A 27,823-nucleotide genomic window follows, 5' to 3' on the forward strand; every position below is an offset into this window, starting at 1 on the left:
CAACCCCCTGCTCAAAGCAGGTCCAATCCCCAACTAAATCATCCCAGCCAGGCAGGGCGGGTGCTTCCATTTAGGCAAGCTAGGCGGTCGCCTAGGGCACCAGGATTTGGGGGGGCGGCATTTTGCCGCCCTTGGTGGCAATTTGGCGGCGGGGGGTCCTTCTGCGCTCCGGGTCTTCGGCGGCAATTCTGCGGTGGGTCCTTCACTCGCTCCGGGACCCGCCGCCGAAGTGCCCCGAAGACCGGGAGCGCGAAAGGACCCCCCCCCCCCCCGCTGCAGAATTGCTGACGACGACCAGGAGCGCGGAAGGACCCCCGCCTAGGGCGCCAAAAACCCTGGCGCCGCTCCTGCAGCCAGGGCTTTGTCAAGCTGGGCCTTAAACCAGCCTCCCCCTTCAGGCCCATGCCTCCCTTAATGATCATAGAATATCAGGGTTTGGAAGGGACCTCAGGAGGTCATCTAGTCCAACCCCCTGCTCAAAGCAGGACCAATCCCCACCTGTTTCTCTTGCTGTCTCCAGTACCAGTACTGACTGGCACCAGTTCCTCTGTGAACAAGGCAAACCTCTGCTCTTTGTGTGCCTGGGGGTTGCTGCCCCTCTGCCGTTACCTTGGATATTTCTTTCCCCCTCCTTCCCCCTTTACTTGGTGGTTGGGGGTGTGTGTGTGAATCTGCTCCCCCCTTGCCTAGCGATTGGAGGGGGTTAGGGAGGGATGAATCGGCTGCTTCCCCGCCCCCTTACCTGGTTGGGGTGGGGAAAGGGGGTAGTCTCTGCAGCTCCTTCCCCTTTAACTGGCCCGCTGTGCACCAGGGGGAGGGATCGAGAGGCAGGAGCCCTGTCTCTTAAGCAGCCCAGCAGGCGTGCGGCGGCATGTGGGGCCCCGGGTGACGGAGCCTCCCCTGAGACCGCCGCGGTAGCCATGGCTGGGGAGCGCGCTCGCAGCTTGGGGAAAGGTGGGTGCTGGCCCGGGGGCTGCGCGCGCGTCCTGGCCGGGCTCCCCGCCTGCATCGGCCAGGAGCGGGGCCAGTCTCCGGGCCTGGGGGCGCGCTGCAAGCCGGCTCCCTGGAGCACCGCGTGCAGCCCCTGGGCTGTGTGTGTGCAGCGGGGGGTCTCCCGCCTGGGGTTCCTCCGGGGGTGGGGGGATTGCATGGCACCCTCCAGCCCTGCCTGTATGGCTGGGGCCCCGGATCCCCCCCTCTCCTTCCGCCAGGAGACCATCCGACTCAGCAGCTCTAAATGCACAATGTCTATTGTTGTACTGCACTGGAGATCTGATTCACCCCAGGGCCTTCACCAAAGTAATACAGTCCTAGTCTCTCCAGGAGTCCCCTCAGGGAATGAGGGGTTATTACCAGTGCAGGAGAAGCACTGTTACCAGGGCAGAATTAAGTGCTCTAAGCTCTGCAAAGAGCAACTGCTACTTTCAGAATCCCGTTTTCTTTCCTTCCCCAGGCCACTTTTTTTTCAACCTCTTGTTAAGCTGTAATTTTGCAGGTGTGAGCGTAGAATAAACCAGTGTAACGTCTCTCTTGTAGGAAGTGCTGCTCCAGGCCCTGTGCCCGAGGGACTGATCCGTGTCTACAGCATGCACTTCTGTCCCTTTGCAGAGAGAACACGCCTTGTCTTGAAAGCCAAAGGAATTAAGTAAGATTATGTGCTCTAAGGTGGCTGTCTCCTTGGTATCTAAATGCTAGGGACTGAAGCCTTTTCTACTGCTTTCATGTAACTCTGCTGTGACTTTTTTTGGTAAAGCCACTTTGACTTAAGTATGGTGGTCTTCCATAGTTTAGCAAGCTTAACAGGATGAATCAAATAGCTGTCACGCTTGCTACCCATACCTATTTAAAGAGACACAAACACAACATCCAGGAAATCTTTATTTATTTTTTAAGGTGGGGTGAAAGTATCGTCAGTACACAAAACTACTTTTAAATCTGTTCCCTAACCAGTTGTTGTGGGGCTACATTCAAATCTCTGATTTTTATTGAGAAGAATGTTTTCACATCTCCTGCTGCTGTGGGAAAGGCCTGTCCAAACAAATGGGGCACTGAGGAAACTAACCGTATAAAAGGTACGAAGTAAGCTAATTTGAAAAAGAAAAAATGTTGCTTGGGGTTTTTTCTATTGTAGTAATGTTGGGTGGTCTTTGTAGCAATGGCAGAGAAACCTTATCTCAATAGTGTGAATTTCATCTTTTTTAATATCTTAATGGAAATTGAGCAGCAAAAATCCTGGAAAACGTAACCCTCAGCATGAACGCTCCATGTATATTTTCTCTGGCTTACAGCTCATTCAAATATAGCCTACAATAGCATGTTAGTGGTTTCTATGGTAAATGTACATGTGTGTTCATGATTTCTCTTTTAAAAAGATGTTCCATTTCTATAGCTTCCCCTAGATCCTTTGCTGAAGGAACTTTATCAACAATAGTGCCTTTTCAAATAGGGAAGTATTTGTTCCATGTTTACAAGTGGTTAAGTAACATGACTAAGCTTGCAGTTAGTAAGTAGTATGACACCTACTTGATCGCTGATTCACTCCAGCTTCCGATGTCTAACCACACCATATAGGTCAACATTGGACTCCAAATTCTTATTGGTCAAGCACACATCAATCACATTGCAGTCTTTCCCTGACTCTTTCAGGGAACCAAATGTAGTAAAGCTCCACATCAATCCATCTGCCTATTTTCCTATACATAAGGCAACCCAAGTAACTTGGTCTTCTGATTTCCCCCCCCCCCCCCCTTATATTGTTTTAAATGTGAACATAAGAAAGGCCGTACTGGGTCAGACCAAAGGTCCATCTAGCCCAGTATCTGTCTACCAACAGTGGCCAATGCCAGGTGCCCCAGAGGGAGTGAACCTAACAGGCAATGATCAAGTGATCTCTCTCCTGCCATCCATCTCCATCCTCTGACGAACAGAGGCTAGGGACACCATTCTTACCCATCCTGGCTAATAGCCATTTATGGACTTAGCCACCATGAATTTATCCAGTCCCCTTTTAAACATTGTTATAGTCCTAGCCTTCACAACCTCCTCAGGTAAGGAGTTCCACAAGTTGACTGTGTGCTGCGTGAAGAAGAACTTCCTTTTATTTGTTTTAAACCTGCTGCCTATTATTTTCATTTGGTGACCCCTAGTTCTTGTATTATGGGAATAAGTAAATAACTTTTCCTTATCCACTTTCTCAACATCACTCATGATTTTATATACCTCTATCATGTCCCCCCTTAGTCTTCTCTTTTCCAAACTGAAGAGTCCTAGCCTCTTTAATCTTTCCTCATATGGGACCCTCTCTAAACCCTTAATCATTTTAGTTGCTCTTTTCTGAACCTTTTCTAGTGCTAGAATATCTTTTTTGAGGTGAGGAGACCACATCTGTACACAGTATTCGAGATGTGGGCGTACCATGGATTTATATAAGGGCAATAATAGATTGTCAGTCTTATTCTCTATCCCCTTTTTAATGATTCCTAACATCCTGTTTGCTTTTTTGACCGCCTCTGCACACTGCGTGGACATCTTTAGAGAACTATCCACGATGACGCCAAGATCTTTTTCCTGACTCGTTGTAGCTAAATTAGCCCCCATCATGTTGTATGTATAGTTGGGGTTATTTTTTCCAATGTGCATTACTTTACATTTATCCACATTAAATTTCATTTGCCATTTTGCTGCCCAATCACTTAGTTTTGTGAGATCTTTTTGAAGTTCTTCACAATCTGCTTTGGTCTTAACTATCTTGAGTAGTTTAGTATCATCTGCAAACTTTGCCACCTCACTGTTTACCCCTTTCTCCAGATCATTTATGAATAAATTGAATAGGATTGGTCCTAGGACTGACCCTTGGGGAACACCACTAGGTACCCCTCTCCATTCTGAGAATTTACCATTAATTCCTACCCTTTGTTCCCTGTCCTTTAACCAGTTCTCAATCCATGAAAGGACCTTCCCTTTTATCCCATGACAGCTTAATTTACGTAAGAGCCTTTGGTGAGGGACCTTGTCAAAGGCTTTCTGGAAATCTAAGTACACTATGTCCACCGGATCCCCCTTGTCCACATGTTTGTTGACCCCTTCAAAGAACTCTAATAGATTAGTAAGACACGATTTCCCTTTACAGAAACCATGTTGACTATTGCTCAAGAGTTTGTTTTTCTATGTGTCTGACAATTTTGTTCTTTACTATTGTTTCAACTAATTTGCCCGGTACCGACGTTAGACTTACCGGTCTGTAATTGCCGGGATCACCCCTAGAACCCTTTTTAAATATTGGCGTTACATTAGCTAACTTCCAGTCATTGGGTACCGAAGCCGATTTAAAGGACAGGTTACAAACCTTAGTTAATAGTTCTGCAACTTCACATTTGAGTTCTTTCAGAACTCTTGGGTGAATGCCATCTGGTCCCGGTGACTTGTTAATGTTGAGTTTATCAATTAATTCCAAAACCTCCTCTAGTGATACTTCAATCTGTGACAGTTCCTCAGATTTGTCACCTACAAAAGCCAGCTCAGGTTTGGGAATCTCCCTAACATCCTCAGCCGTGAAGACTGAAGCAAAGAATCCATTTAGTTTCTCCGCAATGACTTTATCATCTTTAAGCGCTCCTTTTGTATTTTCATCGTCAAGGGGCCCCACTGGTTGTTTAGCAGGCTTCCTGCTTCTGATGTACTTAAAAAACATTTTGTTATTACCTTTGGAGTTTTTGGCTAGCCGTTCTTCAAACTCCTCTTTGGCTTTTCTTATTACACTCTTGCACTTAAGTTGGCAGTGTTTGTGCTCCTTTCTATTTGCCTCACTAGGATTTGACTTCCACTTTTTAAAGGAAGTCTTTTTATCTCTCACTGCTTCTTTTACATGGTTGTTAAGCCATGGTGGCTCTTTTTTAGTTCTTTTACTGTTTTTCTTAATTTGGGGTATACATTGAAGTTGAGCCTCTATTATGGTGTCTTTAAAAAGGGCCCACGCAACTTGCAGGGATTTCACTTTAGTCACTGTACCTTTTAACTTTTGTCTAACTAACCCCCTCATTTTTGTATAGTTCCCCCTTTTTGAAATTAAAGGCCACAGTGTTGGGCAGTTGAGGTGTTCTTCCCACCACAGGGATGTTGAATGCTATTGTATTATGGTCACTATTTCCAAGCGGTCCCGCTATAGTTACCTCTTGGACCAGCTCCTGCGCTCCACTCAGGATTAAATCTAGAGTCGCCTCTCCCCTTGTGGGTTCCGGTACCAGCTGCTCCATGAAGCAGTCATTTAAAGTATCGAGAAATTTTATCTCTGCATTTCGTCCTGAAGTGAAATGTTCCCAGTCAATATGGGGATAATTGAAATCCCCCACTATTATTGGGTTCTTAATTTTGATAGCCTCTCTAATTTCCCTTAGCATTTCATCATCATCACTATTACTGTCCTGGTCAGGTGGTCGATAATAGATCCCTAATGTTATATTTTTACTAGAGCATGAAATTTCTATCCATAGAGACTCTATGGAACCTGTGGATTCGCTTAAGATTTTTACTTCATTTGAATCTACACTTTCTTTAACATATAGTGCCACTCCTCCCCCTGCACGGCCTGTTCTGTCCTTCCGATATATTTTGTACCCCGGAATGATTGTGTCCCATTGATTGCTCTGTCCACCAGGTTTCTGTGATGCCTATTATATCTATATCCTCCTTTATCACAAGGCACTCTAGTTCACCCATCTTATTATTTAGACTTCTGGCATTTGTGTACAAGCACTTTAAAAACTTGTCCCTGTTTATTAGCCTGCCTTTTTCTGATGTGCCAGATTCTTTTTTATGTGACTGTTTATCATCTGATCCGGCCCTTACATTATACTTTTCAGTCCTCTGCTCCTGACTATAACCTGGAGATTCTCTATCATCAGACTCTCCCCTAAGAGAAGTCTGTGTCCGATCCACACGCTCCTCTGCAGCAGTCGGCTTTCCCCCATCTCCTAGTTTAAAAACTGCTCTACAACCTTTTTAATGTTTAGTGCCAGCAGTCTGGTTCCACTTTGGTTTAGGTGGAGCCCATCTCTCCTGTATAGGCTCCTCCCATCCCAGAAGTTTCCCCAGTTCCTAATGAACGTGAACCCCTCCTCTCTAAACACCATCGTCTCATCCACGCATTGAGACTCTGAAGCTCTGCCTGCCTACCTGGCCCTGCGCGTGGAACTGGGAGCATTTCTGAAAATGCCACCATAGAGGTCCTGGATTTCAGTCTCTTCCCTAGCAGCCTAAATTTGGCTTCCAGGACGTCTCTCCTACCCTTCCCTATGTCATTGGAACCTACATGTACCACGACCACCGGCTCCTCCCCAGCACTACACATACGTCTATCTAGATGCCTCGAGAGATCCGCAACCTTCGCACCAGGCAGGCAAGTCACCATGCGGTTCTCCCGGTCATCACAGACCCAGCTATCTACGTTTCTAATAATCGAATCTCCCATTACTAACACCTGCCTTTTCCTAGAAACTGGAGTTCCCTCCCCCGGAGAGGTAACCTCAGTGCGAGAGGCAACCCCAGAACCATCTGGAAGGAGGGTCCCAACTACGGGAAAGTTTCCCTCTGCTCCCATTGACTGCTCTACTTCCCTGGGCCCTTCTTCCTCCTTAACAGCACAGGTGCTGTCTAAGCGGAGGTGGGACAATTCTACAGTGTCCCGGAAAGCCTCATCAACATGCCTCTCTCAGCTCCTCCAGTTCCGCCACCCTGGCCTCCAAAGTCCGTACATGGTCTCTGAGGGCCAGGAGCTCCTTGCACCGACTGCACACATACGCCACCCGCCCACAGGGCAGGTAATCATACATGCAACAGTCGGTGCAATAAACTGGATAGCCCCCACTCTGCTGCTGGGCTTCTGCCTGCATTGTATCCTAGTTAGTGAAAGGGCGGTTTACAGAAGGGAGTTTTGGAATGTGGTTTGGTTTATAGGTTTTAGGGGGGGGCCACGGGGATGGGGTTACGGCTGGCGAGGGACTCCCACTCCCTTCCCACTCCCCTTCTAAACTCCCTTGCGAAACTCCCTGTTAGCAGCCTCTGTTCGCAAAGCTCCCTGGTCGCTTGTGCGCGGCTTTATAAAGCCCTGGCCTGAGTGAATGCCCCGCCCACTGATTAAGGCTCAGCCAATTACCAGAGACTTCGAGCTTTCAAACCTGCCTCCAACTGCCAGCCAGAGCACACGGTCCCCCACAGATGCTGTATTAGCTCCTCCTTCACCTGGAGAACTCCCTTGCGAAACTCCCTGTTAGCAGCCCCTGTTCGCTGCTAACCATGTGGTGGTGGTTGCTTCTTGCATAACAGGACATGACTGTCCTTTGATTGGAGTCCAGCTATGTTGAGTGGAAAGAGTCACTGGTGTCCCTAGGCATGTGCAATCCTTGTGATCTGATATCTGAATCTGTGGTTGGGAACCTTTTCTATAACAGATTATTAGTCAATAGTTTCTTTGTTGTAGGCAGTGTAGTTGTAGACGTGTCAGTCCCAGCATATTAGAGAGACAGGGTGGGTAAGGTAATAGCTTTCATTGGACCAACTTCTGTTGGGGAGAGAAGCTTTTGAGCTACACAGAACTCTTTCCCAGACCTAAGAAGAGCTCTGTGTGGCTCAAAAGCTTGTTTCCAACAGAAGTTGGTCCAACGAAAAATATTACCTCACCCACCTGGTCTCTCTAATACACATCTACCCCGATATAATGCGACCCGATATAACACGAATTCGGCTATAACGCGGTAAAGCAGCGCTCCAGGGGGGCGGGGCTGCGTGCTCCGGCGGATCAAAGCAAGTTCGATATAACGTGGTTTCACCTATAATGCGGTAAGATTTTTTTTTTTTTTTTTTTTTGGCTCCCGAGGACAGCGTTCTATCGGGGTAGAGGTGTAGTTTCTTTTTGGCAGTTAAGTCACACTTGTAGCTTTGTATATGTAATTTCTGATGCTCTTTTGGGCATTAGATAACTCTACAGCCATGAAAGAAGAGAGCTCTTTGCAGCACAGACTTTACAATCTAAGGTTGTGGTCCGGTACACTGCTGTGTGCAGGCATCCTGTGTGGGGCTCTGCATTGACAGACAAACCCCTGCACCAGAACAGTTTGCAGGATCAGGTACTGCATGATCATTCAGATACAAGGCTGCCAAAGGAGTTGTGGGGGGGGGGGGGATACTGGCATCAGATAACCAATTTAAATAAATGCTAAAGTGGGAAATCTGTTTATTGCAGTGTTGTCATTTAACTTGTTAGCTGGCATGCTTAATTGGAAACTCCACACAAGTTTGTTCCAGGAGACAGGTATTTGGTAGTATGGCCACTCAACACATGTTTGTTCCCATTACAAGTATGTTAATAAACTCAAGCAATTAAACTGACTTCCAAAAAACCTCAAGGATATGCAAATCCTGTGTGTGTGTGTTTAAAAAAAACAAACCAAAAAACCCCAACATTGTCTGCTTGGCTTTGGTATTTTAGCCTTATCATATTGCCTCTTAGACTACCTATTCCTCTTCCCAACCTGTGGCTAAGACCATTTCCCTTCTGTTCAGTGTAAGGTCAGAGTAAAATTCTGTTGCAGGTTGTTACTCCAGAATGCGAGTCACGCCTCCTGTGAACTTCCTAAACTTGTGTGTTGCAAGAGCACATGCACTTTCAATCGGAAGTGAAACTGTATTGTGGCTGGGCTTAACTGCCTTTAAAATGGCTGCTGCTTATGTGGCTGTGATAAATATGGGGCTCTGCCTGTGCCACGTGTGAACTGTAGATGATTTTATAAAATCATACCATGAAATTGCTGTGTCATGCAAAGCCTGTATGTATGCTGCTCCACCCTGAGTGAGCAGGCTTGTGTCATGTCTCCAGCCTAGCGGAGACAATGGTGGGTACGTCCACACTAGCCACAGGATCGGCGGGTAGCGATCTATCTATTGGGGATTGATTTATCACATCTCGTCTAGACATGATAAATCGATCCCCGCACGCGCTTCCCGTCGACTCCAGAACTCCACCAGGGTGAGAGGCGTAAGCGGAGTTGACGGGGGAGCCGCGGCCGTCGATCCCGCGCCGTGAGGAAGGGAGGTAAGTCGATCTAAGATATGTCAACTTCAGCTACGTAGCTGAAGTTGTGTATCTTAGATCGATTTCCCCCCCCCCCCAAGTAAAGACCAGGCCAGTGAGTGATCCACACTCAGTGGCCTATTCAAAGTAATACACCTTGCAGGATGGATCTGCTATAGCTGGGAGAAGACACTTCTTCCTCTTATGTGAATGAAGGCCAGGAGGGGGTGGTGGTGGAATGTAAAGGAAAGTTACCAGGGCAGCACAAAAGAAGCAGGTGACCCCAGCTGAAGTCTTTAAAAGGACTCATGGGGGCTGGTAGGAGACGAAAGAGAGCCATTTTGCACCAGGTTAAGATGAGGGAGGTTGCTGCAGGGGCAGAGTAGGTGGAGGATCCTGCCTGACAGAACATAGATGATCCTCCAAGGACTCCCAAAGGAAGAGTGAGCTAATGATGGATGTTGCATTTAGGGCTTGTCTATGCTGCCAAGTTTTTTTTCGCCAAAAGGCAGCTTTTGGCGGCAGAACAGTGGAGGTGTACGCACTGCAAAGCCACTTTTGGCGACAAAATTCTTCAGTTTCAACGACAAAATAAAACCACCTCGGTGAGAGGCATAAAGCTTTTTGTGGCACAGTTAAAACAAAAAGGGTCAGTGTAGACACTGCCGTTCGTTATGTTGCCAGAACTGGCCTCCCCAGGTATCCCACAATGCCCCCCCATGACCATTCTGCTCACTGTTTTGAACTCCGCAGCCCGGAAGGCATGCACCCTTCCCCTTTCAAAGCTCCGTTCTGGCAGCTGAGCGGGTGCTGCTCTGCTGGGACAACAAAGAGCAAATCATTAACGGGAATGCTCCTGCTGTCCCACACCAGGAACACAGAGGTAGACAGGCAGGGACAGATGTGTGTATGTGTGAGAGACTGCTGTGCAGAGCCAGAGAGGGAGATGGGGGCTGATGTTGGGGGCATCACCCTGCCTCGGGACTGGTTGCTTCCAGTGGCCATCTGAACTTACAAGACCGGGTGCCGACACACACACTTCGCCCCCTGCCCCACACTTCAGTTGAAAAGTTGTTGGCCAGGGATCGGCAACCTTTGGCACGCAGCCCACCGGGGAAAGATGCTGGTGAGCCGGGCCGGTTTGTTTACTTGCAGTGTCCGCAGGTTCAGCCAATTGCAGCTCCCACTGGCCGCGGTTCGCCGTCCCAGGCCAATGGGGGCTGCAGGAAGTGGTGCGGGCCAAGGAATGTGCTGGCCGCCCTTCCCGCAGCCCGCATTGGCCTAGGACGGCGAACCGCGGCCAGTGGGAGTTGCGATGGACCAAACTGGCAGACGCTGTAGGTAAACCAACTGGCCTGGCCCGCCAGGGGATTTCCCTGATGGGCCGCTTGCCAAAAGTTGCTGATCCCTGTTGGTGGCGTTCTAATAGAAGGCTCATGAAACAATGGGATTGACAAACCTGCATCATGTGATGCTGTACGTGCCCCATGAGGCATTGCAAACCCTTCCCAAAGCACCCTGCAGCCAGTTGCACACTGGGATAGCTACCCACAGTGCACTGCTCTCTGTCAATGCAGGAGCTGCTAGTGTGGATGCACTCCGCAGACACAAGGAGCATTGTGTGGACATGCGACAGCAGCTTAATTAAAGCAGTTTAGTTTAAATGGCATAACTTTTTTGGTGATGAAACTGCAATTTAGACAGCCTTAGGATGTTATGATGTTTTTGTATAATCTGTACTTCTGAAGTGTCAACGCTGCGCCCAGGAGGGCTAGGCCGTTGGACAGCTGGTTTCCCCCCACTTGGAGTGGGGTACCAGATAGATCTGTGCCCTGAGAATGTGCCTAGGGACCCTGAGATAAGACTGTGTCTGGACTCCATTCAGGCTTCAGGAGTTTGAAAGACCTCTGGGTTCAGCCTGGCAGAGACTTGAATTCCCCTCCCAGCAGTCCAAAGTGGGTGCCCGGGAAGGGGTGATAGTATGTCCTGAAAGACTTGTTAAACAAGTATAATTCCATTCTTTGTGCTACTGTCCTAACTTCTTGCATTTCTGGCATGCCTGCCCGCTGTTGCTGTGGTCAAAGGCAAATTGGCTTCATTCTCTTGTTTGTCGGGCTGTGCCGGGGATGGGCTTGGTGGGTCGGTATCTGCTTTATCCTTGTATTTGATAAAGAAAATAAGCTGAGCCCTACTCAAAGGAAGCTCTTATTTTCCTCTTTCCATGCTGGACTCTCAATTCCTAGTGTACAAAATGCCATATTAGAAGCCCTGGAAAGTGAAGTCCTGATGGTACCACAGGACTTCAAGAAAGGAGACAGGTGGTAAATCAATGGGAATGTTTTCCTGGCTCTTTTCCCCCCCCCCCCCCCCTTGCCTCAATATCCTCCTGTAGGTTAGCTAGGGGTAAACACTATTGCTTTCTTTGAAGTTACTGGAGTAGGCTGACAAAACTGATCTTGCTCTGTCTTAAACTCTTCAGGCATGAAATCATCAACGTCAATTTGAAAAATAAACCTGACTGGCTCTTTGAGAAAAATCCCTTTGGTTTGGTGCCTATTCTGGAGACCAGCAAGGGTCAGCTGATCTATGAGTCTCCAATCACATGCGAGTATTTGGATGAAGCATATCCTGGGAAGAAGCTTCTACCCGCTGACCCTTATGAGCGAGCATATCAAAAGATGCTCTTGGAAAGATTCTCCAAGGTACAGTGTGATCAGGAGGGGGCCGTGTAACCTCCTTCAGTGCAGCACTAGTATTGTGCACAGCACTGTAGACCTTTCCTTCCACTTTTAAGGATGGATCTTGTCTCCTAGTAAAATCACTCTTTTAAATATCATAGAACCACTTACCATTCACTAATTCAAAATTCTGCTAAGCTGTCTGCATCTCTGTCAGCATTTGAAAGACCGAAAAAAGGGACATGTGACGTGAAAGCAGATTTTAAGCTCGTTTATGTCTATGGGTGCAGAATGAGGAAACTGGCATTCAGTTTAAGGGGGTTAGCAGATCAGCCTTTGCCATGCCATGTAGACAAGACCTAAGTGTGCCAGAGAGGTGTGGTTTGGTTTTTTTGTTTTGGTTTTTTGTGTGTGTGTGTTTTTTCCCCCCCCCTCCCCCCTGAGAGCTCTAATGTGCTATGTTCTAACTGCCCCATGTAAACCCTGCTGGCATGCAAACTAGGCATTAATATAGTCCTGTTTCAAATTACATTAATGAAGTACCTTTTGGAATGCACCAGCAGGGTCTACGTGAGGCAATTGGCGTGCTCTATAAATGACACCTCTGTGGTGTGCTTTGCCGTACCATTATAGACAAGTCCTAAGCAAATAAGGCAAACTGGGTGAATGCATGCATGAGTGCCATTCTCAAATCCTTAACTCTAGGATAATTCTTCAAAGCATGGGGTCTGTAAACTGTTGAAAGCTAAAAGGAAGCTTTACAAATATTAGCCAAGGTTATGAAGTTATTTTATTGTAACTCACACCAATCCCCTAACTTCTCTGGCAGGTGTGCAAACTACAAAGTTCTTGGAGAGATAAAATCAATGGCCTAGACTGTCAGACATTTATTTAAACAAAAGTTAAAATCTGACTGTCCCTTAATATCCTTTCCTATTAACATTTATTGGAATTTCAAAAGCGTCCTTAGAATGTCAAAATTTGCATTTCACCATTTTTATTGCTGGCGCTTTTTTTGGCACTGTAGGCAGCTTGAACAATGGAAAGACTAGTGAGTTTCCCTCTTCTGATTCTCCTGCACTATTATCCTTCAGTATTAGCATTTTAATTCTCCTTTGCAAGCTGTATTTTCTCTGAAACATAAAGAGAGCACTTCTGTTGCTATTAGGCTTGGTGTAGTGTGTGTTTGTGTTAAAATTTAACCGCTAAAGCCCAGATCCTGAAAGGCATTTAGGCACCTAACTTCCATTGATTTCAGATACCTTTTAAGGATCTGGGCTGAAGTGACTTGTGACTATCCCTGTAATGAGAGAAAACCTCCCTTCTGCAAGGAGGTCAAGCTCTCAGTAACGTCTTGTTTGGTTTGTTCAGTTACCACCTCTAGCCTTCAAACATCTCCTGGCAGTTAAAAATGGGGAGGACAGTTCAGCGCCGAAAGCAGAGTTCGGTGAGAAGCTTGGCGAATTTGAGGAGGTAAGAAACTGAGCCCTCTCGGGGATTGAACAAAACCACCAAACCTATGGTAAAGGGGAGTCCTCTTCTGCTCGCATGCACTCGGCTGATTGTCTCACTTGGAAAGCCTTGAGAAAGGGAGGAGGCAGGACTTATTTCAGAAGTTCTAACTATGAAAAATGAGTGGTCCTGTTTACTCCCCTCACACTGATGGGTGGCATAGAAAACCCCAACATCTAAGCATGGCACAGTTTAAACAAGAGCTGAATTGTGAGCTCCATAGTGGACTTCATAGAGGATTTTGCTCCACACCCTTCTCAAGTGCTAGCCACCTCTGCTGTTTTATGTCCACCCCTGCCCTCCTAGGACAGAAGGAGATCTTGCAGCAAGGTCTAAGAGCATTCAGACTGGGTTGTTATAACCTTCTCTGGTATGTTAGCATGTCCACCACCACGCCCATCTGACTGACAATGTTGTTTCTTTGCTGTTACTGAGATCAGTACAACAATGTTGGGGGTGAAGTTGTTGACCCTTAGTTTACTACTTAAGTGTCTGGCCCCTCTGTCCTACTACTAGCTATTATCCTGCCTCCCTGCTCATTCCCGTGGAATATAACCACCACACCTACAGGGGAAGGATTTCAGGCACTCGAATCCTGAAGCTGGTGAGTCTAAATCTCCCTTGATCTCTCACTCCAGTTCACCTAGCTGCAAAACAGGTACCTGATTCATCAAGTTAGGGCAGTCAAAGGTGGCTGGATGTGATGCTGGCCACATCGCTCCTTTGCGTACTGCTGGCTGTGACACTGTCTTCACCACATCACCCCGTTGAGCCATTGGCTTGCGGGGACTCTGACTGCAAAAATCCAGCTATGGGCCATGTTCTAGTACAATCGTGTACCTCCGTCAACATCCAGGGAGCTGCAACAGGTGGTTTTGGATCTATATTAGAGATTTAAATTCAGTTTTACTTCAGGTGCTGTTTTTTGTTAACCCAAACGGCTGCCAAGTCATTGTTTGAATAAGATGTGCTGATGCTTTCCCTCCATCTGCGGTGTGACTCCTTAAAATATAGTTGTTTGAATGAACAAACTCCTTTGCCTCTTTGGCCAGAGGGCCATTATCTTCTAGAAATAAAGCAACCAAAAAGCTACCTGGTCATCTGATCAGGAGGCAAAGAAATGACTGTCTGTTCAAGAACAAAAAATCATATTCTGTCCTCCTTGAGCAAGAAGCAGCATTCAGCACACTTCTCCCCTGTTAGGAACCTCTCATAGCTCTGGCTACAGTCATCTCCTCCTTCCCTTTGCTGATGGCTTTAACTTCAGCCAGTTACTTTGGCGTGGCTGACACTCGAGTATCCCTGTCCCTCTGATACCTCTGTCTAACTTGTCATGTTCGCTACACTAACACCCCACTAGCAAATGCTTCAAACACTGAGTTCCTCTCGAATTAAAGCCTTTCATCTTTGTGTAGCTGATCAGAGTCGAGAGCTAAAGTACTGGCAGATGACGTTGTCTGGTTCTTGTGGGCAACTGCTTCCTAGGGGACTTCTTGCAAGAGAAATGCACTGAGAAATAAAGAACTAAGCTTCCCTTTTCCCTCCCATTTGCAATCCTGCTGCAAGATACCTGCTGCTTGCTACAAAAGACTTTGAGAGATCCTGAGGGATTTTCTAGATGTATATGGACTCGCAGGTCATGTGGAGCCGCTCTCTCTGTTGCAGTGGCTTAAATCCCAGTCTGAGCTAGAGAAGATAACGAGGATCCAGCCATGCAAAATCCGTTCAGCCTGTTCCAAGAGCTGTCGGCCAGAGAAGCATGAAATGTATTGAAATGTCCTGTGTCCTATTCACTGCTGCCCACCAGAGGGAGCCATGGTCACATCTTTATGAAACTATTAACATCTGGTTATTTTCTGTCAGGCACCTGGTGACTGAAGCAGCTCCTCAGATCTTTGCTGATTGATGGTTTGAGGCTTTTAATAGATCACTTATCTGTGGTGGGGAGGAGGAGGGGAAATGCCAGCGTGACTCTTAATGTCTGCTTTACATGGACGAGAAGCTGGCATTTTAAGGTGTCTGAAAAAGCCCCTCCGAGTGCTATCTCAGGAGGAAGGCCGAATAGGCTCTGATTCTGATGACTCCTACTACCATAGCGTGTAGGAGTTCTAGTCATGGAGCAGGACCCTGTTATGCTAGGCACCGTAGAAACAAAGAGCTTTGTCCACTCCTCATTCAACCAAACTCATAAGAATGTTGCACGTACAATCTGTATATGGATAAAGTATAGGTGGGTTAGGGGACCTTACTGCAAATGCAGGTCAAATACTTCAAGATCCTACCACGGTAGGCCCTGCATAATGGCAAAGTGCTTGCCAAACATCTAGGTTAGCCTCTTCTCTCACATCTGAAATTGGGGATTGTCGCCAGTTTACAGGTGCAGCAACAGAGGCACATTCCAATCTGTTTACACGGCACTTGTTTTTAGAAGTCTATACAGTGTGGATCAGTTTTGCCATAGGAAGAGTTCATCTCCCATCTCTTCTGAGCTGGAGGACTCTGCTCTTGTGTCTGAGGATGGAATCTGGCACAGGTCTTAGCATGACAATGACATGGTAGAATTGCATTCACAAAGCTGCCTCAACTTGGGGATACAGTAAAAAAAGAAATGCAGCTGAAATCTTTATGCCCTAGTTTGACCAGTCTTATGGTGTAGCTGAAATGTTTATTTAACAAAAAAAAAAAGTTTCCAACCACAGCTGGGTTGCCATATCTGTCTTGGTGCCTCCACGACAGAATTGCCAGCTTACAAGTTAAAAAGGTCTCTAACTGCCAGCATTGCCACCTGGATCCTGAGAAGATTGTTATTCATGGCTCGTGTGTAATTGCCAGTCCATGTTGTGCACCTCTTCTTGCATTTGAGCTAGACTAGAATCCAGCTCTCGGCATGTGAAGTATCCAAACTGATATTGGAGCTGTGTTAGTGACTGACTGGCCCACTAAAAATGTTTAATTTAGGTAAGGAGGTGCCATTTCTGCAATCACTCTCCTGTCCATCTCCTCCCTGGCTCCTGCTTTGCAGTATAGCGTTTTTTTGTAGGACTTTTCCATGTAACTTCATTTTAATATGAAATGCTGCATCCTGTCCTCCACAGATTTTAGCCGGTCGCAAGACTGTGTTCTATGGTGGGGACTCTGTGTCCATGATTGACTACATGGTCTGGCCTTGGTTTGAACGTCTGGAATTCTTCCAATTGCCTGAGTAAGTGCTTGAATGTTTTATGGATCTTGCACATTTTCGAGTGGTGCATTACAGCTTCTAATTAACTCTAAATTACCCCAGCCAGGAACCCTCCTGCTTAGAGTGTGAATGGAATGTGTAAATACATTCTCCAGACACGAACAGGGCAGGGTAATGGGTTATGCTTGGGGAGGTTAGCTGTATTTCAGTACCACGGAACAGCCCTTGTAATGGACCAGGACTCCATTGTGTAGCACTGTACAGACTGAATAAAAATAGTCCCAGAAGGCACCTTGCCCTATTGAAACGAGCTCTCCCAAAGTTAAGACCTGCTAGTGATGGAATTAGCCTCACAAAGAGAACCTGCCTCTATCTTAGGTGTTTGTAGGGCACCCATTACCACAGTATCTGAGCACCTCACAACTTTTTTTTTTTTTTTTTTTTTTTTTTTTAAATACACACACACACACACACACTCTCTCCCCTCCCCTTCCCCCCCTCCCACACACACACACACACACACACACACACACACACACACACACACACACAATGTGAATATCTTCCACTCCAGCAAAACAAATGTTGCAGTCAGTGGGGGATCACCTGCTCTCTGTGGAGGGACGAGGGTGTAATCAGACTTCTAAAGGATGGTAGGTACATCACACAAGGATTATATGCTTATCTCTTAGAGTTGGAGCTTCCACAAGCAGTGGCTGTTCACTCTTGGCTATATAAAGAAGACTTGATAGCCTTACAGGGCATGTCTACTCTGCATTTTAAATTCATGGCAGCAAGCCTCGGAGCAGGGGTCTACAAAGTTGAGTCTGTGCTATGGCACTAAAAACATCTGTGTCGACGTTGGGGCTCAGGGTGGGGCTCAGGCTCTGAAGCCCGGGGATGGGAGTGGGTTTCAGAACCTGAGATCCAGCCTGGACATGTACACAATTGTTTTTAGCGCCAGAGCACAAGCCCACATCTGTAGACCCAGGCTTGGAAACTCAATGCTGTGAGAGTTGAAATGCAGTGTAGACATAGAAGGGCATCTCTAGCTCTCTGCTCTGTGGCCTGAAACTTTATTTCTTCTATCTGTTTTGAATTTAACCTTGTGGGAGGGAGAAGGCAAAACAAACAGGAACGCAGAACCTCATTAAAGGTTCAGCTTTCTTGATGTCCTCCCAATTTCCCCTCTGTTCATACAAAGTTTCTTTCCTGTTCCCATAGCTGTCTGCAGCATACCCCAAAGCTCAGGCAATGGGTGGAAGCCATGAAGAAGGATCCTGCCGTCAAGGCTACGATGACTGACGTGCAAACGCTCAAAGGCTTTTTTGAGCTGTATACAAAGAACAGTCCTGAGGCATGCGACTATGGGCTGTGAGATGAGGGTGGGCATCTACCTGTCACAACTGTCACTTCTGTTTCCTCTGGGCACCTGCAACATGTGTGCTGCATTTGCCTGGGATTGTGCAGTTCTGTGCTTGCATTTTAAAATGGGAATAAATCTGTGTAGGAAAGGATGAGAAACCTCCTGTGAAGTCCCGTCCTTCCTGGTGGGAAGAGGGAGTGCTGGCCTCAGGCAGGAGATGGGAGGTCACTCGAAGTTGTATATGCATCAGTCGATACGGCACAAAGATGTAACCCTTTACTATCTCTGTTCTCTTCGTTTGTAGAGAGTGATGCCTGTTTGGTTGCTTTATGGTTTGATTTTTGTGATTCTGGTATTTGAACAATAAAGGAAGAAATCTCGCTTTGGCTGAATGCTGCACCCTCAGAACTAGATCGGCATGACATCAGAGCTTCAGGTGTCTGTTCCCTGAAGCCCCTCTTCCATATCAGGGAATGACTTGGGATCAACTGTCCAAAGCAAGTTGCTCTCTATTGACACTGCAGTTTGCAGTCAAGATGCAGGTGTCCAGGTCTAAAGGCTACAAGGTTTCATAGTCCAAGTATCACAGAGGAGTATTTGTGAGTGTTTTGAAGTTTATGAATCCACCCTCAAGAAGATAATAGTGGAAGAGAAAATACAGCTACACTTTTTAATTTGGGTAACACTGTCTTGGGATGTCTGTTGGGGGCTTATTCCTTCACCCTCTCACTTCCCCGGTCCTTCTCGCATGAACAGAGAGCAGCAATACCCGAAGTCCAAAGGTGCAAACCACCCCAATAAACATTGAATTAACTTCCAGTAAGCATGATTCCAGTTTCCTTCCTCAGTGTCCCCCTTCCCAGCTCTGACACCACAGAGCCATCCCTGTTCCCATTTCCCCCTTAGCAAAACATGATTCCAATTCCCCCACCCCCATTCCTCCCTCTTACTTCCTGATTGCCTGCAGACTATATAGTAAAACTTGAGTTCTGCTTAGCTATACCTTAACCAATCATTTTACTGAAATTTAACTAACCAATTATATCCCACCTTCTTAATTGGTTTACACCCAACAAAATTAATTATACAGCAGACAGAAACAATCACAGAACCAGACCGAGATTATACAGACAAACAATAGGGAAGTGAAGACTACAGTGATAAAACAACACAGAAATGAGGATTTCACATTCCAGCTATTGATAAGTGAGTTCTTGCCAGACAGGATGCTATCAAACTAAGTTTCCTTTTACATCTTCTAGGCTCTTCCCTTTCTCTGGAGGTGATAGGAATACAATCCTGTCCTGATATTCCTAACAGCCCAATAGCACCTTATTTCAATGTGACTAGTCTGGAATGTGAGGCTGTGACCATACATTTCCCAGTTTATGGCTGGCCTCTGCTGCTTAGCCGAAGGCCTTAACCTAAGAACCAGGCCTCAGACTGTCACAGTGAGAGAAGGCTCTTACACATACAGAGAGTGATTTTGATTCTTTCTTTTATACTTCTATAACTAGCTTAGTGATAAGAATACACCTGAATTCTTAAAGTATAGGCCTTTGTAGACAGGCCTGAATATATCTTAACAATGTCTAGACCCCCCAGGGCTCTAACCCTTGCTCCATGTTGTTTTGCAATGTTCTTTCACTTTGTTTTAGGCCTCTTAACCTCAACAGCCAGGTAGGCCTGGCGCAGGCAATGGTAGCAGTGCCACAGCCCACACTGTGCCCAGGATGTGGTCTGGTTTTGGCTCGAGTTCAAAAGTGCACATTCACCGATCAGGCTGGAGGTGAAGTCCAGTGAACTGAGCAGGGCTGCTTCTGCCTGTGGCACTCTGCTTCATTCTAACTTCCTATCCGTATGGAAGGAGTGAATATGAGCTGACCTTCCCTGCTGCTAGTTTAAATAGAAGAGTGCTTCACAATACAGGTACCATTTTAAACCCACCTTCAGGGTATCCCCAGACTCTGGACTAGGCCTACTAGCAGGGTGCCAATACCAGTAGGCTTTCATTTGGAGAAAACAGCCCAGTGCCCAGGAGAGACCAAAGACACTTTCTTAACTGCCCTCTTCTGCTCCACTAACCTGGATTTTTACCATTACTTTCAGAAAAGCTGGATGAATGAATGAATTGCAGGGAGCTGTTCCTTTAGACTACCAGCTAAGTTGCTACCTTTAGGCCCTGATCCCTTTGTCACTTTGTGCGGCTGGAGGGGAATTGCACCAGTTGCCCAAGCTCCCTGGCAGTCTGCTTTGACGTTCCCTAGTGAAGTTTGTAATCAAAAATAATTAATCACATTTCAGAGGTGTTTGTTGGAGAGGAACCAGTCCTAGATTTCCAAGCAACTCAACTTCTTTACTGCAGTGACTTGCTTGTAACCAGACAAGTCCTAGCCACTGGATCCAGCGCAGCTGCTGTTGTGCGTTATATTGCACTGACACCTGTAGAGTTTTGCATCTGCAAAGACCTTGATGACTGTAATTTCCACCATAGGTGGGAGAGGCAAGTTATCCCTATTTCTCAGCTAGAGGAAACGGAGGTGCTGAGAACTAAATGACTGGTAGTCCAAGGACAGGGCTGATTAGAATTCTGGCCCTCTTGGGACCCAAATCTAGTGCCCTTACAAATAAGTAGGTAGAAAACCAATACTACACCTCTACCCCGATATAACGCTGTCCTCGGGAGCCAAAAAATCTTACTGCATTATAGGTGAAACCGCATTATATCGAACTTGCTTTGATCCACTGGAGCGTGCAGCTCCCCCCCCACCCCCCCGAGCGCTGCTTTACTGCGTTGTATCCAAATTCACGTTATATCACGGTAGAGGTGTATTTCCATCTCCTCACCAAAGCTCAAACTCCTGAAGGTTAAACACAAACGGTGTTAGCTCTTCTACCCTAGAGAGGTTCCCAGAAGGGCCCTCTGCAGGCATAACTAGCAGCAGATGTCTTCTAGGAGGGAAGCTATATGCTGTACTTACAGTGAAATAAATTATAATGGGGCAGATCTCCTATCTCCAGCTTCTGTGATCCTCTACATTGCAACAGTCCTTCCTCCAAACTACACCCCCTTCAGCTGGTGTTGGTAAAATACATCTTCTTTGCAAGATCAGCTTTACCCATGCAAACTCCAAACTGAGTTACATAAAACAAACTAGAGTGATTAAGCCAAAAAAAAGCAGCATATCAAATTTTGGGAGATCCAAAAGCAGTGAGACAATCAGTCAGAGGTGTAGGACAGTTTCTATGGGACCACCACACAGCTGTGAACTGTTCTGGTGTTTAAAGTGAATCACTGTTGTGCTGGAATCCCACACAGGATGTCTCAGGGCTGCTTCAGGGAAGAAGTCTTACTGCTTTTTCCTAGTGTACTCTACCGTGACGTAGAGCAACTTTTCACCTTTTGGGCCAGAGCAAGAGGTGATGGGAAAAGTGACAGGGTGGTAAGTGGATGTGCTGTGCAGAAGGGTGTGGTGGGAGTAGCGAGCCATAGGCCCTTCTGTAAGTAGTTTCCTGCAAAAAAAAAAACAAAAAACACACACACACACACTCTCTCTCTCCCATGAATCTCTGTCCCCTCAGAGTTTGGCAGACGTATGACCGTACTGCTGTGTACATACATTGCATGGGGTTGTTTATGCCACTATCCACTCTTAGCTAGATCAGAAATATGGGGTGGTTTTTTCTTCTTCTTTTTCTCTTTTAATCTGCATGTTTTTTAAACACAGCTTGTGGTGCCTTGAAAAAAGTGCTGCCTAATCCACTGTATGGTCCCCTCTGTAACAGCTTTTATGAGAGCTCACAGTCCTAATGAATAAATAAATGAATGGAGATATCCTATCTCCTAGAACTGGAAGGGACCTTGCAAGGTCATTGAGTCCAGCCCCCCTGCCTTCACTAGCAGGACCAAGTACTAATTTTTGCTCCAGATTCCTAAGTGTCCCCCTCAAGGATTGAACTCACAACCCTGGCTTTAACAGGCCAATGCTCAAACTACTGAGCTATCCCTGCCCCCCACGTGAAATAGACACTTAGCAAGCCCAGCAATTAGAGCCCCATTTTCGTTTCTGTTCAGGGCAGCTTTCTGCTTACACAGAACTTCTCAACTCCCACACTGGTGACTGTAAGTGGAAAATGCTGGGTTTCCAGAGTAAGCATGACATCCAAGAAACTGATGGCTGCAGCCCTTCTGGGAACAGGCCATGCCTGCTCCTCTGCGTCTGACCTCAAGTAGCTTGGTGCCAAACGTGGAGCATCTCAGCCAGGCTAGTTGTCCAAATAACTTCCCCCCACCTCTCAAACACCCACTCCTGTTAAAAACTGGTCAGGGTATTCTCAGACTTAATTCTTAAGTCTTGCAAACGAAAGGCCTTGAATTTAGCCTAACTGTTAATTGCAGGGTTGGGTTTCTTTAGCCCTGTAAAATCTCCTTTGTCTCCTGTCCTAGGAAGTTGTCAGAAGGGTTGAGCATATGCTAGAGAGAGCATGCTAAGCCATAGCTCCTTAGCACACACTGGAGTCTGTGGCTGTGTCTAAAAGCACCACCCCACTCCAGGGCTTTTGTGTGTGGATGGGACTTGAGCTAACTGCAGTGAAGACAAGCCCCGGATCTGCTGCTGCTGTTCTCGGGACAACTTGTTAAAGGTTCTTGGGAAGAAATAAAGCACAAGAATCCAGCCTGGGGAAGACAAAATGGAATACATCGCTGAACTATGCAGGGATCTGATTGAACTCACACTTGGCTCATATGCCTGTCTAGCCCTTTGCTGGTGGCCCCAGGGATTCATAGAATCATAGAAGATTAGGGTTGGAAGAGACCTCAGGAGGTCATCTAGTCCAACCCCCTGCTCAAAGCAGGACCAACCCCAACCAAATCATCCCAGGCAGGACTTTGTCAAGCCGGGCCTTAAAAACCTCTAAGGAAGGAGATTCCACCACCGCCCTAGGTAACCCATTCCAGTGCTTCACCATCTCCTAGTGAAAGCTCCATCCTCTTTGGAACCCCGCTTCAGGTAGTTGAAGGCTGCTATCAAATCCCCCCCTCACTCTTTTCTTCTGCAGACTAAATAAGCCCAGTTCCCTCAGCCTCTCCTCATAAGTCATGTGCCCCAGCCCCCTAATCATTTTCGTTGCCGTCTGCTGGACTCTCTCCAATTTGTCCAAATCCTTTCTTTAGGGGGGGGCCCAAAACTGGACGCAATACTCCAGATGTGGCCTCACCAGTGCCGAATAGAGGGGAATAATCACTTCCCTCGATCTGCTGGCAATGCTCTTACTAATGCAGCCCAATATGCCATTAGCCTTCTTGGCAACAAGGGCACACTGTTGACTCATATCCAGCTTCTCATCCACTGTAATCCCCAGGTCCTTTTCCTGCAGAACTGCCGCTTAGCCAGTCGGTCCCCAGCCTGTAGCGGTGCATGGGATTCTTCCATCCGAAGTGCAGGACTCTGCACTTGTCCTTGTTGAACCTCATCAGATTTCTTTTGGCCCAATCCTCCAATTTGTCTAGGTGACTCTGGACCCTATCCCTAACCTCCAGCATATCTACCTCTCCCCCCAGTTTAGTGTCATCTATGAACTTGCTGAGGGTGCAATTAATCCCATCATCCAGATCATTAATGCAGAATTTGTGCAGACCAAAATTTTCCAACTTGGGTGCCTCAAGTTAGGCACCTAAATACATATTTAGGCATTTTAGTGGCCTGACTTTTTTCAGAGGTGCTGAGTAGCTGCAGCTCCCACTGAAGTCATTGTATTCTTAATATGTTAAGTCCATGAGAGATGCAGCACTGCACCTCTGAAAATCAGGCTAGTGATTTGGGCACTTGAATCTGTATTTCAGTTCCTGTGTTTGCAAAGAGAAGCAGACAGAGGGCTATCTTACAGTCTGAAAAGAGCGTTGTGAATGGCCTCGTTTCTTTCATTGTGATGTTAACCCTGAAACTTAACAATGGCATCTTAAGTGTCAGTGTGAACAACATCGCTGCTGATCCTTTTAGCTGACAATCCATCAGTTCTTGGATTACAAAAGGACCTTGAGTAAAACATCACTTTCCCTTTTTTCTTCCCCACTCCACCCTCTTCGCTGTTTGTGTGTGTATGTCTATAGTAGGAATATAAAGGTGCTGAGGTGCAACAACTTTAATCTTTTCTGTGTTGTAGTTTGAACTTGTAAGGGACTCTCACTGGGCTTTAGTATGACTTCGTGGATGCTTTGTCCTAGCAAAGACAGACCTAGTGCATCGGAAAGCCCATTTCTTGAGTCACTTAAAAGCAGGCAAAGCCCTCATGAAATATAATGTAGGGAACAAAGCTGTTTCATAGAACCAAGAAACACTACATGTTACAGTTTAGGGAAGGAATTAGAGAATACCCTCTCCAACTGCAGGGGGCAATTAGAGAAACAGAATGTCATTACATGAGTTGGGAGTTTGAGCAGCCTGCCCATTAGGGTTAACACTCTTAAAAATGAGATAATGTCATCTTGAATGACCACAAGTACCCCAGATCCCTATTATGTCTCACCTGAGCAACTGTATCTGTAAGAGCAAATTGCCCCCTATGCTATGCTGGGGCTTTGGTTCAGTGCTGATTCAGAAGGAAGCATGCCACAGCTTAAATTACCCCTGCCACTTCCTGTTGCATTGATTAATTTGTCAGAAGCTTTCCATCCAGTTACGGATCTAGCCTCTCCCTGCTAGGGTAAAAGTGTAGGGTGCTCGGCTTTTTGCTGAGAATGGCAGCATGAAAAGCTCACAGGGCAAGTTCTTTTCATTGTGAACAAACAGCACCATCCATTTTACTGGGAGTGCAGTTCTGTTCTGAAAACTGGCAGCCGTGCAGGAGCGCCACCAGCTTTTCTGCTGCCCTAGGCGGCAGAAGGTCCCGCCCCGAAATGCCGCCCCCCACAGAGGCGGCGGAAGGTCCCGCTGCCGAAATACCGCCGCGGTCGCCGCCCCCCAAATTGTAGTGCCCTAGGCGACCGCCTAGGTCGCCTAGTGGATTGCGCCGGCCCTGCAGCCGTGGTTAGGTATACAACTGAATTATTTTTGTATGTGGCTTGGGCTCTGAGAGTCAAGCTGGGTTAAAACATTACCAATGATAGCCTCTGCAGCTGGAACCTATGTAACAATTCTGTCGGCAATGGGCAAGCCTGAACAGAATCCAGCTTCCTCTCCCAGAGCTGCATTAGCGCCACCAGCGTAATAGGCATAAAATGTAGGTGCCAGTTTTTGCACCATTGGCTCGAGGGGGGTGCTGTGAGGACACCAGCACGGTGGGGTCTTGCTCCATGACTAGGGCAGTGAGGCACTATGGTGCCCAAATAATCATCATGTCATAGCAGGATTGGAGCTTTATTGTAGTTACTACAGTAAGCAGCTAGGACTGCATACACAGAGAGGGAACGGACTGAGTGAGTACAAAGCTGCCACGTTTATAGTCACATAAGAAAATAGATCCATACTTTTTGATTACAGGCAAGTGGTGTTTGGAGGCTGGTACAGCCAGTATCCATCTTGCCAATGCACAAGTCCATTGGTGAGCGGGGCCTGGGGAAAGCCCGGTGGAGAGTTTCCAGCTGGCTTTAGGAATAGTTTAAGTGAAGGAAAAACTATTTAATTTTTTAATATTCAATGTTGTTCAAGTATGAGCCTTCAGGCTTCTTAAAACTATTATTAAAGCAGGTTGGGAACAGGTTTGCACTGACATAAGCGTACTGGGAATGTGACGTGACTGCTTCTAGCCCGCTGCTGGGAAATAATAATATTAGGTGCTGCATCAGGAAGCTATCCCAGTGGATTAAGGGCTCTACCAGAGACCAGTATGCAAAAATTCAAGTGATTAAGGCCAGATACCAGTAACTAAGAGGTTGAGTTGTGTTATTTGAACAGAGAGACACTCTCTGCATTTTAGTTTCCTGGCTCTGTGATGTACCATTATAAATATGCTGGTTCAATAAAAAATAAATGAAATATACTGCCCTATAATTTACTATTAAACATCAGCCATTGCTCTAAATCCACAGGCAGACAGCTAGGGTCCTGAACCCATTATGGCTGGCAGAGGAATTGCGGCCTTAGGCAGAGACTGCTGAATGTCAGTGGTGACCAAGAGACGTGGCTGAGACTTCTAAAGGAAAGAAACAGTAATATGGAAGAGACTGAGCCTCTCTCTTCACTCGAGTGGCACAAAGGATGCCTGGCTCCAGGTTGGCTGAAATTGGCAGCGGAGAATGCAAACTCCTTACCAAAGGGAAGTTTAAAGAGCTGTAGTCAACCGGGGAAGGCAGGGTGGGGTATATAACCAAGAGGATTAGCACCTCTGTCACTTAGACCTTATCTACATTATGGGCACTACAGCGGCATAGCAGTGGCATCACAGCTATGCCGCTGTAGCCTCATAGTGTAGACATACCCTACAGCGACAGAAGGGTGTTTTCTTCCATCAGCCTAGCCACATCTACAGCAGGGGTTAGGTCAGCATAGCTGGGTGTAGCTATGCCGATCTAAATTTTCAGTGGAGACCAGGCCTTAGTCTTAGGCTGTGTCTACATTCTGGAGGCCATACTGGCATAGCTATATCAGTGTAGCTATGTTGGCATAACTCAATAGTGCTGACATCGCCCTACAAGGATGGAAAGGGTTTTTCCATTGGTGTAGGAACACCACCCCCGCAAACAAAGTTAGTTACATCAAACGGTTGACACAGCTGTATCTACACTGGAGGTTAGGGCAGCACAATTATGTTGGTTCAGGTTGTGGTGTACTCACACCCCGGACCGACACAGCTATTTCAACCAAATTTTAAAGTATAGACCAAGCCTTAGTTTCCCTCCAATTTACAGTAGTTCAACTCAAGCAGCCAGAGCATGGGATTGCTCTTGATAGAGGCAGAAAGATGCAGGCAAAAGGACAGACTGTTTTGTGCACAACATGGTAGGAGTCATGGAAAGCTTAGGGCAGGATGGGTACAGAAAGTTAGCAAGACAAGTACCATAGGGCCAGGTTCTGCTCTCAGTTCCCATTACATCCATACCACTCCAGTGAAGCCATTGGAGCTGCACTGGTGCAACAGAGCAGAATTTGGCCCATAGAGTTCAGGGCCAAACTCTTGTTTTATTTTAAGGCCCATTGTAATGAAGCGAGGGGTGAGGCATGGTAGGGTAAGTAATGGGTGGCAGCACTGGGAGATCAATTCAGGGAGACTGTCTTTACCTTTGGATATATTAATGTGTAGATCAGCAGAATGCCAACATCTTCCCGGGGCTGCAGCAAAACCCCTTTCCTTTTAGGAATCATTTACAAAAGCCCTTTTGAAAGGGCTTTACAAGAACGTGTCCTCCTTGTGCCTTGAGAAGAAACACAAAGTAGCTGGGCCTACCGTTAAGGGGTCACATAAGCATCATTAAGGAGAACTCCAGACAAATACCCAACGGGGCTGGCCCTGGGGTATTACTACACCATATAGGGTAAATTCAAAAGCAAAAGGGGAAAAAAAACATCACCATCTCCTGCTCTGTCTGCTTAATGCATGTGGTTAGTACGGATCCCCCTTTGATGCCCTTAACTGCTAGGACAGGGGTTCTCAAACTGGGGGTCGGGACCCCTCAGGGGATCGTGAGGTTATTACATGGGGGGTCATGAGCTGTCAGCCTCCATCCCAAACCCCGCTTTGCCTCCAACATTTATAATGGTGTTAAATATATAAAAAAGTATTTTTAATTTCTTAGGGGGGTCGCACTCAGAGGCTTGCTATGCGAAAGAGGTCACCAGTACAAAAGTGTGAGAACCACTGTGCTAGGAGGTCTGATGGTGTCCATACCTGCTAATCAAACATGCCCAGGCTGAGTGTGACATGATATGAACAGAGACATGTATGAACAGTGGTATTTTAACAGCTGGTCCTACCCCTCCCATCTCTGTGCTGTTGTGGCATCCTATATAAATGTTCCACTTAATCAGCTGGCATCGCAGCTGCTTTTGACCTGCTGTACCTTTCCCATTAGGCAGAACCAAAGT

General features: G+C 46.7%; 1 protein-coding gene across 1 annotated transcript; it reads left to right on the plus strand.

Moving 5' to 3' along the window:
• Positions 1-830: 830 nt before the first annotated feature.
• LOC135880876 (glutathione S-transferase omega-1-like) lies at positions 831-18,181 on the plus strand. Its single transcript, XM_065407255.1, has 6 exons — positions 831-954; positions 1,537-1,645; positions 11,544-11,766; positions 13,114-13,215; positions 16,350-16,456; positions 17,660-18,181. Exons 1-6 carry the CDS (start codon positions 921-923, stop codon positions 17,811-17,813), a joined length of 729 nt encoding a protein of 242 aa, XP_065263327.1. The 5' UTR covers positions 831-920; the 3' UTR covers positions 17,814-18,181.
• Positions 18,182-27,823: the final 9,642 nt, after the last annotated feature.

Source organism: Emys orbicularis, chromosome 7, assembly GCF_028017835.1.
Source record: "Emys orbicularis isolate rEmyOrb1 chromosome 7, rEmyOrb1.hap1, whole genome shotgun sequence".
Taxonomy (NCBI): Eukaryota; Metazoa; Chordata; order Testudines; family Emydidae; genus Emys; species Emys orbicularis.